The sequence below is a fragment of the Ovis aries genome, chromosome 1, assembly GCF_016772045.2.
Source record: "Ovis aries strain OAR_USU_Benz2616 breed Rambouillet chromosome 1, ARS-UI_Ramb_v3.0, whole genome shotgun sequence".
Lineage (NCBI taxonomy): Eukaryota > Metazoa > Chordata > Mammalia > Artiodactyla > Bovidae > Ovis > Ovis aries.
Window position 1 is genome coordinate 80,821,675 of NC_056054.1, and position 14,920 is coordinate 80,836,594.

The following is a 14,920-nucleotide window of genomic DNA, read 5'->3' on the forward strand; positions in this document are numbered from 1 at the left end:
ATCTTAATCAACGAAAATTGCCATTAATTACAGTTTTAATTCTGTTCAGCTTTTCTACAAGGTAAATTTCCTTTGAACTTGTAAGTAACTTCATAAATGGAGAAAAGTTTGTTAAAATGATATTTTTACATTTTTAAAGGAATAGGTCTTTAATCTTTGGATTTTTTAGAATTATATTCTCATGTTAAGTGTACATATTATGATGCATATTTCCCACCTATGTATGTTTTGACACCACAGTCCCATGCTTTTAATCCCTATAACAGCACCAAACAATTAAAAACTAGTATAGTTGACCCTTAAACAACATGGGTTTTAACTGTGTGGGTGCACTTGTATGCGGATTTTTTCAGTAAATACTACAGTACTACATGATCTGAGGTTGGTTAAGTCCACGGATATGGATCCATGAATACAGAGGAACCATGGATATGGAATGTTGACGAAGTTATATACATACAGGTTTTTGACTGCTGGGGTCAGGACCCCTAACCTCTTGAGTTGTTCAAAGGTCAGCTGTAATATGAACCAATTATATTTTCCAGTGACTACATTAAAAGATGACATTTATTTTAATAATGTATTTTATTTAACCAGTTATACCTGAACTGTTATTTCAAAATACAGTTAATATAAAACACTATTGAAATGTTTTACATTTCTTTTTTTCCACACAAAGTTGTCAAACTCTGGTGTATATTTTGTACTTAGAACATAAGTACAGATTAGAACATAAGTAAGATTTCAAGTGCTTATTAGCCACTTGTGGCCTATGGCTACTCCATTGGCCAGCCTAGATTTATTATATGTAGTATATAGAATACAGTGCATAAAATGCTTACATTACACATAGAATGAACTTTTTTGCATATTGGCCAATATCCTGATGTTTAGAATCAATAGTCCTAAAGTTCTGTCTCTTGTCTGACTGACTTTATGCAATTATTTAACATTCTTTAATCTCAAACTCCTTACCTGTCTAAACTAAGAATTTAATAATATCCATATGAGAAGTAGGATTTTTGAAGTATTAAATGTAAGTTACTTTGTTCAGTGCCTCTAGTGTGTTTTATTAGCTTTTTAAATTTAAAAATATGAAATAATGTTTTTCTCAAAATTGTTTGCAATTACAAAGTAATGCTATGATTGTTTATAAACAGCAGTTTACATCCAGTATTGTTACCTTCGGATGTATTTGACCAACCACAACCTGTAGGTAATAAAAAAATTGAATTCCATATATCTACTGACATGCAAGCTGCATTTAAGAAAGATTTAGAAAAGCAACAGAATTGTGAAGAAGAAAATTGTGGTAAGCATATTCTAGTTCTTTAACATGCTATGTAAAAATTTTTCTCAATCAGTTTTTTGTATTAGAATTAAATTTTATATGCTTCTGTGTTTAGTATATGTGAGTATATTTAAAATGTGCAGTTAGGTCTTCTTTAGTTAGTGTCATGGAATACTATTCATTTTAAACTTTTTAAATAAAACTAAAATTGGTGCTAAATGTGTTACCTTTTACTAGTAATGAACTCTAGGGTGAAATTTAGTCTGGTTTTTGCTGATATTTATTTACTTAAAAAATATAAGTGTTTCTTGTATTGAATTATTTTTCATTGCTTACTAAATGTGTGATGCTCTGTGGTTTTATTAGTACAATTGAATTACTGATTAGGAAAACAAGCTGTGAAATCTTGTATGAAATTTTCTTTTAATCCAAAAGACACAGAAGGTTGTTAAACAGAATACCACTCTTAACTTTAAAGATAATATACTGATATTATAGATTTTTTCCTGCTTATTTTAAACATTATTTTGATACTATACTATAGTGGCATTTCTTTATTCTTTTAATTTTTAAATTTTAGAAATAATACCAGCCTATAGAAAATATAATCAGAACAGAAGCCTGTGAAATTTTAAAAAGTTAACACCTCAAACCCCACTTTTCCCTGTTTGACTACTTAGAGATAATTGTTAGTAATTTGATATGAAGATAGTCCTTCCAGATCTCATCCTATGCTTGTGTATAAACATTTCATTCTCTCTCTTTTTTTTTTAAATAATCATCATAGGTTACTTTTTGAGGCTGCATTACACTCCATGGTAGAGTTATGTCAATATTTCATTAAATTCTAATGATAGAAGTTGAAGTTTTCATTTTTTTATTATTACAGAAATTCCGATATGTACATTTTTGTACATATATCTTTAAAAGCCCTTGTATGAATATAGGGTAGAGTTCTAGTAAGTGTTGCAGATGTACTGAATGAATAGGTAGTTTTAAGTCTTGTCTCTCTGATGGTAGTGAGAACACGTTGCCTTTACAGATAAGCTCTTTTTTTTGGTTTCAGTGTCTGTATTTGATGGCTAGTGATGCTTTGACACAAATTTCTTAATTTTTTAAGCATAATTTACTCAGACTTAGACCTTATTGAGGGGCGTGGCAGTCATCTCATTCTGCATCAATGTAGAATAATGGTGAATAAACAATGAAAATAGTTTTAAAGGTTCTTTTCTTCCTGATGCCTTCAGGCCACAGAATATCTCTTGAAACAATAGTTTTTCCACATTAGGAGACTTTTAAGATCCTAAATGTGGCATGCAAATGTGGCATGTTTGCATCATTTTCATAGCTTTTGTAAGGTTTTGTTTGCCTTTTTAGGTAGTATAACTGGGAATTTTTCTACTACATGTTTAATCCTGTCCTTTTCAATCCTCTACCCCAAATCAGTTTAACTTTCACTGAATCTAAAATTGATGTTTTCTGAATGAAATTCATTATATTGCTATGTTGTGAATTAAAAATTTATAATTATTTTAATTTTCCCAATTGAGTAAGTGTGCAAATACATATTTTTCCTGACCTCTTGTAGGACCACCATTAGTATTGACCTTTGTTTTTTTGTTTTTTGGTGGGGAGAGGTATAATGGATGGATTTTTTCTTTTTTTAAAGTATCCTCAAATGGAAATGTCTTTTTTTATGATTTTCATGTTATAGTGGCAGAGTTGAATAGTCATAATAAAAACCATATGGCCTGCAAAACCTAAAATATTTACTGTTTGAACCTTTATAGAAAAAGTTTGCACACCCATTTCAAAGCATTGAGAAAAACACTAAAGAGGTTTAGTGCTAGAAGATATCTTAAAAATTAAAAATGGAGAAGAAAAACTATTTTGAAGGGGAGATTTTTAATGGCTAATGTCAATGTTAACCCTAGACTTACCTGCTACTGAAGCTGATGCATCTAATATAGGATTTGGAAAAATCTTCCCCCAACCAAATTTGAACATCACAGAGGAGATTAAAGACGACTCTGATGAAATGCCATCAGAATGTATTTCTAGAAGGGAGTTGGAAAAGGGCAGAATTTCTCGAGAAGGTAATTTCATCAAATAAACCAGAACTTACTTTCTATTTTACATTTCTTTGGCCTTTCAGAAGCAAAACAAATCTCTTCATGTTATTTACCATAACTAAAGCATGTACTTCAAGACATAGCTTCAGTTAAATGTTTTTAATCATCACTTTTGGTTTTTAGTGCTCGTACTTTATAGGGAAGAAAGTATTGCTCAATACAATGTTCCCAGAGTATATTTGTTTGGAAGAATGTTTTCATTTCTGAGACTTTTATATGACATCTTAAGTCAATGTTACCAACAGTCTGGAATTCTGTATTTAAGATACAGTTGATAGACCATCACAATACTGTGTCTGAGATGTATGCAAAGCAGTTGTTTGTCTAAAAATATGGTTTTAACTCTTTGGTAATTAAAAGCCTGTGTTTATGAATTTTATATCCTAATATGGTAGTTTTTTAAATTCTAATGGATTTTTCCTATTTTAGTATATTTAAAAATGTTTAGGGGCTTTAGATTGACATGTGACACATAATAATTTCATAATAATTGGAAACAGACTTCCAAATAGCATTTTTGCTTAAACATGTAGTTGTCAGGAACACATTTCAGAGACTGAATAGAAATAGCTACATAGGGATTCAGAACCCACAGTTTGTCTGAAATACTTGATAATTACATTTTGAGTAATTTATTTTACATTTGAATATATTGGTGTTTGGTACTTAGGGAGATTGACTTTAATCAGAAAATAACACAGATGTTTGATAGCATCTTTATTTGCTCAGTCTTTCAAATAAATTAAAATTAAGCTTTAATAAAAATATTTTATTGGATACATTTTAGTAATTCTAGATGCCTGAAATTTTTTTAACTTATCACTTTAGATTCTTAATGGGTATTTTTATACCATTAGTAACATTGTCATTAATTTCTATGATTTTAACATTTTCTTAATGCTTATTTTGTCTATTTAGCAGTTACATTTGATTTCTGTTAAAGTTTTTCCTCAAAAAATTAATGAAGCTGTCTTAATTTTGTATCCTTGTCTTGCTTTGTTTTTATGTAAGAAATGGAAACACTCTCAGTTTTTAGAAGTTACGAACCTGGTGAACCAAACTGTAGAATTTATGTAAAGAATTTAGCTAAACATGTTCAGGAAAAGGTAAGTTGAAATTTATAAATTTGTTTTATTATTTTGCATGTTTTCCCCTGGTTTTCCTTATTAGTCTTTTCTTTGTTGAAATTCTAGGACCTTAAATTTATTTTTGGAAGATATGTTGACTTTTCATCAGAAACACAACGGATAATGTAAGTGGCATGTATATTCTCAAGTTTTGTTTTGTTTTTAATCTGTTAGAGATTAACCCTTTTTAAATATCATATTCCCTTTAGTGATTAAAATTATATGAAGAAATTGCTCATATCTGTTGCATAATTAATCTTTTAGACATCTAGATCAGGATTCAGCAAATTTCTTTTTAAATGAACAGAGAGTAAAAATTTAATATTTTTATATTAAAATATTACAGTGCCTGTTGCAACTACTCAGTTTTGTCTTTGTAGCATGAAAGCAGCTCTAAACAATACATAAATGAATATTAATGACTGAGTTCCAATAAAACATTTATAGAAACAGGCTTCATCATAAATTCTAGACTTCTTTCCTAACCCTAAAGCAGTGGTTCTCAAACTTTAACCTGCCTAAGAGTTTAGTAAAACCATTTCCTTGGTCCATCCCTAGAAAGTTTGGTTTTCTAAGCTGAGATAGGATGGATGAATTTGTGTTTCTGAAAAGCCTGTGGATAATGCCACAGCTGCTGGTCCAAACATTAGATTTTGAAAACTAGTGTTTTAATGACTAAACCAGGAGTATATGATACTAAAGCCAAGTGTTTTAGATCTTCCTGTAGTGGTAGCTTCCCTTCTTTCAGTTGGAAAGACTTACATTTTATGAGTGCAAAAGAAAAGGATAATGATTGTAAATGATTTAAAAGGTAATGTTTGAAGTTAGAATTTCATTCTTTGAAATTTTATAATTAGTTAACTCTAAAATATGTATGACCTTGGCCATATAAATTAGAAGTAAAAATTAGAAAATGTAAGGAGGGAGACTCTTGAATGGAAGTTAGGTAGAGAAGTGACTAATTAATATAAAATTAATATTTTAAAATCTTAACCTGGGCAATGTACTTCTTTATATAGGCATGCACTGTGTTTTAAAAATGTCCATTTATACTCATTAGTGGCAGATACCTCTTTTTATTGGGATACCAAAAGTTTATTTTACTGGACGTGCAAAATGGTAACCGTTGTTCCCGTTGTTGCCTTTGTATAAGTGGAAAAAATTTAAAAATATATACATGTGTGTGTGTGTGTGTATGTAAATGTATGTATGTCACACACAAATGTATTGTTTTATTGTGTGTGCCTGTATATATATGCATGTGTGTATACATATATGTGTGTGTATATGTACACACCATGTGTATGCATCCTTTCTATTTCCAGTATTGCCTCCCATTAGCATTTGAGAGGAAAAATAATTCTGTATTGAGAAACTGTACACATCAAAATGGTAAATTAATAATTGTTTCCTATGGGACTAGTCTTGTGAATTTTTTAGAAAAAAATTTAACTGCACATTTTGATTCTTAAAATTTCTTTTTATGCTTTTGCTAGTCTCATAGACTAAATGCTAGGCAGTATTTTAGTTGTAAATTATAGCCTGTTTTTTAACTAGTTTAGAGTATAGTTTCCTCCCCTGAATTGTTGACAGGTGAATACACTAGGGAATAATAGATTAACTTGGAACGCAAAATCTGGTTTGTATTTTTGGCCCTAACTTTAGCTATCAGTGTAACACTGAAGAATTGACTCAGTCTCTGTATGCATTGTCTGTAAAATGGTGATTTTTGACTAGGTGATCAATAAGGTCCCTTTCTCCTCTGAAATTCCATGTTACTTTTCTATAGTTTCTGTCAACCCTTATAATTCTTGGTTGTATAGTTGTTTTTGTCACTTGAGTAAACAGTATTAAATTGGCTGCATAAAACTTTTAAAAAAGAGGGATGAGAGAAAAACTTATTTACTTTTATAGTTGCAAGTAATATGATTTTTAAAAATCATATATACTTTTATGATAGTTAAAAAATGATAAGAACATCATCAAACTTGTATTACCTACTTATGAAAAAAATTTTAAAACAGTATAAAATATAATTTTAGAAAGGCTAAATAATGTGCTAATCAGATAGTAGAGTCATTTTTATTCTGAAATAGCACAATTTTAACACATTCCCATTCACTTCATCAGAATTCTTTGACATTCTTCAAGTCAAAACATTGTTTCTTCCTTGACTGCTAGGTTTGATATACGCTTGATGAAAGAAGGTCGCATGAAAGGACAAGCTTTCATTGGACTTCCAAATGAAAAAGCAGCGGCCAAAGCGTTAAAGGAAGCTAATGGATATGTTCTTTTTGGAAAACCTATGGTGGTTGTATCCTTCAAATTAGTTGGTTCCAGATTGAGTTTATAGCAGTAAGGGTATAGTTAAAACTAATTTTTATATTATGCTTTGGAAATCTCAACAGCTTGCATTCCAGCTTGAAAATATTCAGTTATAATATTTATAATACAAACATTTGAGTCAGATGACAATGTTATTTAGATTTTTATTGGAAAATTAGCATAATGAGTCTATTAAAATCCATCCAAGTCTAAACATTTTATTTAATACTTAAAATATATATACTCATGCTAAACCAAAGATAATACAGTATCCAGAAGTACATTAGAATCCTTAAAAGGAAGATATGATTCATTGTAGTTCAATTTTATATTTTATTGTATTGTAATTCATATTTATGTTTAAGAATTTTAATAACAATGTATCATTGATTAGCCATCATGCTTTCCACAGTTAATGCAATTTCAAACTAGAAATTAGTGGAATAAATGAAGGAGCAGAGGTATAGGTGTAAAAAATGACTATAAAAGAAAGCGAAAATTTTTTGCTTCTCCCCCAGATCATAGACAACTAGGAGGCAGTCAAGAAATACTGACGAATGACTGAGTAGGAAGACAAATAGAGAAATTAAAAACTCTGCTCCTATCCTACATTAGGATGTTCTTGATAATTCTTTAGAAAACATTCCTTTCATGTTTGTGAAGGAAACCTTAATTTTTAAATATTAGCAATTTGCTCGATCTGCTAGACCAAAACAAGATTCTAAAGAAGGAAAAAGAAAGTGTTAAAAATTAGTAAAGGTAAGTGTGGTGATAACATACTAAAAGCACAAGACTTTCTTGAGAGAAAATTAAGAAGGGATAACAGCCTGAGTAATGTTTTTAAAGGATCCATCACTCTGACTGTCTAACTATGCTGTTAATTTTCATTAAACTGCACAATTATGCAATAAAGTTCATATGTATGAAAAAAATTAAATTTGGAGAGAATGAATTTTATAAGGGCAATGTATCTTTATTATTCTTAATTTACTTTCTTAGAAAAAAACAGTATTTCTTAAATTTTAACATGTGTTATAATCACCTAGAGAGCTTGATAAAACACAGATTACTGGGTTTCCTCTAACCCCCACACAGAATTTCTGATTCAGTAGGTCTGCAAGGGTGTTTGGCCTTGGGTCATCAGTTTTCCTAGTTTTCTTGTGAATAAGAGGTTTTCTAGGATACTGGACTTTTTAATGCCAACAGTGGGAAGATGTCTGCCAAGTCAGGACAAGTTGGTTACCCTTGGTGGGACCTGAGAATTCACATTGCTAATTACTAATTGTCCTCCTCACAGAAATTTGTCCATATATTTTGGAATGAAGTATTTCAGCTTTCAAATAAGTAATTTTAATTCATAAGTAATTTGATAATTAAAAATCATAAAATGAAGCATTTTATATGAACAATTTAAGAAAGATGAGTGGAACTACATTCATTTTGTTTTAAATCTTTCTGCTTTAGAATAATGGAAGAACATGGGCCAAAATTACTGATGGTTAAGCTGAAAAAATTATACAAAGAAAGTTACGCTAGTGTTTATTCCTTTTGGGAGGCACCTTGAATATTTGAATTTTGTAGTAAAGTATCTATACTGGTATAGTCAGACGTCTTACAAATACTTTCGAAGAACAGATGAAAATAAACCATTTTTTATGTGTGTTTAAAAAAAATTATTTGTAAATCTAACATGAAATATGAGAAAAAAATTAAACTGCATTCTGCTGTTCTTCTTTAGAAGCATCCCTGCGTAAATACTGCTGTAATACTGTCATACAAAGTGTATCCTTTCTTGTCGTATCCTTTTGGGGCAGTGTTTTTTTATTTTCCTAGAAGTGTTTTGTCTCTCCCCAACCCACTGATCCAGCTTATGCAATAATTTTTTTTTTTTACAATGTACTGAAATTATTTCTAAAATTATCTGTGTTGATTGAATACATCTTTTATGTGGTTTTTATATTTGTTGCTGAATTTTCTGTGCTATCCTTTAGGTTATGTAGTTTTTCCAGAGAAAGTTAGTGAATCAGGTCAGCTTATGTACATGGAGAATGGATACAGTTGCTTTAACACAGATTTTATTCTTGCTTCTTCTATTTATATATTTTCTAAGTCTAATTCAGTAACATAAATGCTTTCTCTTTCATGATGTATGTGGTTTAGGCATTCTGTATAACCTATTATAAAATTTGGGGAAAAGGGTTTCCTCCCCCCCCACCCCCATACATATGTTGAAATTTTAAATAACTGAATTTCAGTGTGAATTCCAAATAAGAGTAGCAGACATCTGAGGTTTTATTATTGAAATCTCCTTTGAGATAGCAAGTAGAAGTATCTTTTTTCCCTTTCATTTTCTAAACAAAAAGATTAAGAAAAGAATAACAGAGAGGAGAAGACATAAAGTTGACTCAGGGTAGCACAATAAGTGGAAAGAAACAGTTCTGGTAGGTATGTAAGAGCAGTGGTTTACAGACCTGTTGATAATCAGAACTGCCCAAACAGTGGTTCTCAATTTGGCTGCATATTAGAATGACTTGCAGAACTTTAAAAAAAAAAAAAAAGAAAAGAAAGTAAAAAGTATGTTGCTTGGGTTTCTTCCCAGAGTTTTGTTTTAATTGGCCTAGATTTCTGCATAGATATCAATATTTTCAAACTTCACTGAGTATTGGTTCTAATGTGCAACCAAGGTTGAGAACCACTGAGGAAAGGATTTTTATACGTTAAGATTCCTGGACTCTATCTTGGAACTGATAGATGAGAATATCTGGAATCAGGACCAAGAATCTAATTTTCCCTTATTAATTCTGAGGACTGACCAATTTAAATACTGCTTTGTTACATTAAACTGATTACATGGATCCAAGACATCACCCTAGCCATCTAAACTTTTATTAGTAGGAAAATACAGCATTGGAGTCTTTGTATCCCTTTTCTTACTAATCCTACTAATAGTACTATGAAAACAATGCAAAATTCTGTTGTTAATCATTATCACTCAAAAGATACAAAAAGCACGAGATATTGAAATTGTTGTTGCTTTTTTCTATTGACAGTTAAATATTTTATTTTTTAATGTTATAAATCAGTTTACATGCTGTTAGATAATTAAAATTTTGTTGCACTGACATGATTCACTAATTTTCCAAATATAAATGTTCTAGCTTTTAGTTATTTTATAACTAGTGAACTGTTTAATAATCATTATTTTTAATGAATTTTTATGGTGTTTTAGGTTCCTTTATCTCTCAAGTACTTTCCACCTTTGTGGAGATGAAATTGACCACCTGGACTATGGAACTGTGCGTAATAGCTTTTAAAGTGTATTTAAAAATTTATATGCATTTAAATCAGTTTATTAGAGCTCTATCACATGTATTTTAATCATCTTCCTCGTATAATAAATTATTTTCTTTCCAATTAAAATAATGATCTTAATTTTTCTTTGTTATTTATATGTTGAGGAAAGTATAATTTGATAATTACATAAATTTTTTATCAAGTAATTTTATAATACTAAATACAAATTTTCTTTTATGGTTACAAATATTGCCCTTTTTCATTCTTACTTGTATACTGATGCACTTAATTTTTTTTATAGTAATCTTATTTTTTTCTAATTATTCTCCGAGTAGTTTTATTTGGTTGAGTTTTGATGATTTTGATGTTGTTTGTTTTGATTTTGTTTTTTCTCTTAAGTGGTGGGGGATTTTTCACAGGTTAGGAAATTTGTATACGTGCCCTAACAGTTTTTCGTTGTTGTGTCTCCCAGTGTATCAGAATGTCACTCAGTGGTATAAATGTTTCCTATATAAAATTATTCTGTTCCCTTAGTAAAATTAATTTCAGCTGTATGTTAAGTAGGAAATATTGATAGTTTAAATGAATTTGTTCTGGTTGATACTCTTCTGTGAGTATGTAGTAAGTTTTACCTTAGAGTCACTTAGATCTTTGTTGGAATGATCTTGTGTATCGCAGCTTCTTCCCTTTTACTCATAGCTTTGTGAAATAAGGTAAGTGAAAAGTTTAAAGGTAGCAAATAGAAGCATGGAGATTTGAACCCTGAAACAATCTAATATTTAGATGTCAAGTGGTAAGAAAACCTGACTAAGAGTAGATAAACCCAAGTGAAGAAAGAAGCCCAGCTAGGAAGGAGTGATTAAATGTTAGGTCTGTTGATGATGCAAGAAAGATGAGTTCCGAAGACAACTGTTAAGGAGTCTTGCTTTCTGAGGGAATAGTGAAATGGGTTGTTAATACAGGGGGATAAAGATTGAAAATATTGCAGATTTGTATGGTCTAATGTAGTAGAGAAAAAACAGAGACATGATGCAGGGGTGAGAGGAATGTCACTGGAACCATTGATTCGGTGTTTAAATAGAAGGGTTAGTTTTAAAGATGGTGTGTAAACAGTTCATTAATAGCAGTGGAAGGAAGGACAGATTATAAAGATCTAGATATTTGCAGTTCGGTATATCTAATGGGAGCATGTAAAATTTTTGTTGTATTTTCTCAGTAAATAGGAAGCAAGGTCACGAAGTGGAGGGAAGAACTCTTGGGGGAAAATGGATTGAGGAAAGAAAATATAGATATTTAGGGAAGTGAGAAAAAGACACTTAGAAGGATTGGTGGATATTACTTTAAATGTGCCTACTTGAAGTCCATGGTTGTTCATTTAATTGAGATCAGTCAATGTGGTTTTGTGTTTTTCCCAATTTAGCCTTTGTACTGCTGTTGAGTAAACAGTCAGATTTTTAAAGTTGGTATTTTCTCACATGAATATAACAAAAAGGGAGAAGGGAGAAAGTATTGACATAATCAAAAGAATGATTATGAAGGAGGGACATGGAAAGTAATTTGGTAATGAGCAAATTGAGAAAATGGCGTTTCAGGCACAATGGAGAAATGGTATGATCCATTGAGATTGCAGTGTGGTTGAAGATGTGTTATTTCTTAGAGGTAGGAAATTTGGGAGGTTGAAGTAGAGTAAGGGACTGAGATTGAAAATATTAGAGCACAGTAATTAGTGACTTCTGTAATGTGAGTATGGTAGTTGAGTGAACGTGAGGTTATGGAAAGAGATGAATTCAAGAAATTGAGAAACTTGGATATCAAAAGGATCATATGCATTTTTTGAAATTATCATTAATTATGATAGGGGTCATGAGCCAAAAGCTGAATTATTCCTTGGAATGTGTAAATCATTCCTTGTCAGGTTTATGACAGTGCACTCCAGTATTTGTGCCTGGAGAATCCCATGGACAGAGGAGCCTTCAGGGCTACAGTTTATGTGGTCGCAAAGAGTTGGACACAACTGAGTGACTAACACAAACACTACCGAAAAAGAATGTTTCTTAAAATCAACCTTCATAAAACCCTGGAGTACTTATCCTGCTGTAGTGTTGAGAGTTTCACCCTTAATAGTTCACTGAAAAATAGTGTATTAAAGTGGTTTTATAGGTATAGGTTCAAAATTCAAATGTGTCCATGCCTTAGTTGCTTTATGGCTTTTTTTTTTTTTTTTTTGCATTTTCCATGGGAGTAATAAAAATGCCCAACTTGGGATTGTTATAAAGTTCATTAGATGGATATAAAATACTTGCGTATGGTGGTGTGTATATGTGTGTGTGTGTATAGAGAGAGAGAGTGTCACATTTTCAATAAATATTAGCTCTCATAGTGGTGGTTGTGGTGATTCTCAACTCACCCTGATACTGAAGGTGATGAAAAATTATGAGATTTTCAGTAATTCAGTCATCTTTGATTATCACTGAGATGCCCAGATTCTTCCTTGCCACACCTAGGGAGCAAGAGACTATTTGAAAAGTTGTCTAGAAATTACGGAGCTGGAGAAGTAACTTACACAGCAAGAGCCCAAATAGCTAGTCTGTCATTGGATTTTTCAGTTACTTTAAACAGTAAGTACCTTTTTCCTTTTGCCAGAGAGATTTGGCACACTGGCCCAGTGTGGGTCAGACACATCACCTCTGAGGCGAGAAGTGAAGTTTCATATAAACCATGTGAAATGAGAGTTGGGAATAGGCTTGTTCATTAAAGGAAAAGCATAGCACTGTAAAATCAGAAAAGAAACGTAGATATTAGGCAGCTAAAAACAAATGTTTTGCTACAATATGCAGTATATAAAACTTTTTGCCATGTGATTGTTTTCCATCTATGCCTTTTACAAGGGCCTGGACTAGTGTAAAGCAAAGGAGGTTCCTAGGGTGTAAAATTTAAGGAGGCATATACTTTCAAGTAATGCAAGTGCTCCTCACTGTACCTTAGTCATTAACAGAATCAGCATAATCCTGATTAGGTAAATCACCAAATTAAAAAAAAAAAAAAATGGTAGCATACAAGTTGGGCTTTCCTGGTGGTTTGTGGTAAAGAATCTGCCTGGCAATACAGGAGATGTGGGTTCGATCCCTGGGTCAGGAATAGCCCCTAGAGAAGGAAATGGCAACTCACTCCAGTATTCTTGCCTGGAGAAATCCCATGGACAAAGGAGCCTGACGGGCTACTGTCCAAGGGGTTGCAAGAGAGTTGGATACAACTTAGCAACTAGACAACCATAGCGAAGCATACAAGTTGCTGGTTTAGATGATTTGGAAAGTATTTGCTGTGCAGGTGAAACTCCTTCAAAAACCAAAGTCTTGAGAGATTAAGTCTTTGAAATTTGAAAGGAAGTAAGACAAAGGAATCAATACCTATTAAGTACCTAAAATTTTAAAGACATTGTACTGTTTATGTATAGTAATTTGATCTTTAACACCCTGTAAGAAGAGAACACTTCCCTTTGTGAGTAATGAAGTTTTTTGATAAACTTCAACTGTGAGTTAGTAAGATACTTTATTACATTTAATTGTTTTTACTAATGCATGTAAAGCAAAAGATAGTGACTTCAGTAGGACTGTTCAGTAGAGATAACAGCTAAACTACATGTGTTAGGCACATAAGAGGCAGAACTGATGATTCTCAGAAATAGAAATAGAATTCCCACCCCCATAACTTAAGCTACTATATATTGTACACTGGAATTTCCTAAAGGCAAACTATAGTAGAGATACAGCATTCACACAAAGGATAGTATAGGAGATTTAAAATAAACAACCAAGACTCACCAAATACTGAAAAAGTACCAAGAAAGAGAGATTCTGTACCCACTGAGCTTAAGTTTTATTACCATGGGGAAAAACTGGGAGATCAATGAAGTATCTATGATTTAATATACAAAGACTTAAAGGAACAACAATATTTAAAAATATGTGTGTATATTTATATGTATATCAGAAATCAGTAAAAGGGTATTTGACTACATAGGACATTTCTTTTTTTTTTACATTATGGTATGGCATCAATATACCACTTCTCTAGTACTTATATACCGGGATCTTTGAAAATTTAAGAATTCCAGAAGAAAATATGAACAGCTGATTAATTTCTTTTTCATGAATCTTTTAAGAGCTTAATATGATGCATAAAATGTTACATATTATTTATGAAAACATTTAATATCTTTCTGTGGAAGAAAATGGAGGGGAAAGAGATTGAAATTTGAGTGGGTTGTTCTCTATATATATATTGGATTTTTCTTTAAAAAAGATATTTGTATATTTTTCTAAATGTTAACATTATTAAATGTGGGTCTTGGGATATGGGGTCTGTTACACTTTTTCATACTTTGCTGTATGACAAATATATCAGCTCTTAAATGAAAAATAAAATAGTGAAACACCTCTAATCCAGTGTTTCTTAGCCATTTTTTGCCCTTCTCCTTCTGTGAATTTTTAGACTTTTTTTCCTAATCATCCTTATGAAATTTTAATACCACAGTATAATATTATGTCTCTTTTGGACTGTTTGTGTATCTGTTCTTATGTTTTAAAAAAGTAAGGTTTTTCTTCCTGCGCAACCCAGTGACCTAACCAACAGTAGAATTTAGAAGATAATTATTATTAGCAAGCTAAGAATCTTAAATCATGCAATTCTCTGATCTTAGCTGAACAAAATCAGATATTGGTAACAAATATCTGAAAAAAAAATTTAAGTTT

The 14,920-nt window shown here is 31.2% G+C and overlaps 2 protein-coding genes across 11 annotated transcripts in view; both read left to right on the forward strand.

The window, feature by feature from the left end:
* The window catches only part of AMY2B (amylase alpha 2B), a 130,472-nt gene that overhangs the window by 42,792 nt on the left and 72,760 nt on the right, over positions 1–14,920 (forward strand). Inside the window, exons 1-2 of one of the 4 annotated variants that reach the window (XM_060401121.1) lie at positions 9,285–9,316; positions 10,105–10,171. The exons of 1 other annotated variant lie outside the window; for it this stretch is intronic. The gene's annotated coding sequence lies outside the window, so the exon portion shown is untranslated. Of the gene's footprint in view, positions 1–9,284; positions 9,321–10,072; positions 10,172–14,920 lie in introns of those variants that run through there. 2 more of the 4 variants (XM_060401128.1, XM_015092149.4) reach the window with 2 other exon arrangements.
* Positions 1–14,920, forward strand: part of RNPC3 (RNA binding region (RNP1, RRM) containing 3) — a 47,348-nt gene that overhangs the window by 19,198 nt on the left and 13,230 nt on the right. Inside the window, exons 9-16 of one of the 7 annotated variants that reach the window (XR_001040160.5) lie at positions 1,161–1,312; positions 3,226–3,387; positions 4,435–4,529; positions 4,617–4,675; positions 6,732–6,864; positions 7,563–7,634; positions 8,614–9,320; positions 10,105–10,171. Coding sequence is in view for 3 of the 7 variants with exons in the window: in XM_012177334.5 (XP_012032724.1) it covers positions 1,161–1,312; positions 3,226–3,387; positions 4,435–4,529; positions 4,617–4,675; positions 6,732–6,864; positions 7,563–7,622 (661 nt within the window). In the remaining 4 variants the exon portion in view is untranslated. Of the gene's footprint in view, positions 1–1,160; positions 1,313–3,225; positions 3,388–4,434; positions 4,530–4,616; positions 4,676–6,731; positions 6,865–7,562; positions 7,635–8,613; positions 14,611–14,920 lie in introns of those variants that run through there. The other 6 variants (XR_001040159.5, XR_003590145.3, XR_006060193.2 and 3 more) reach the window with 6 other exon arrangements.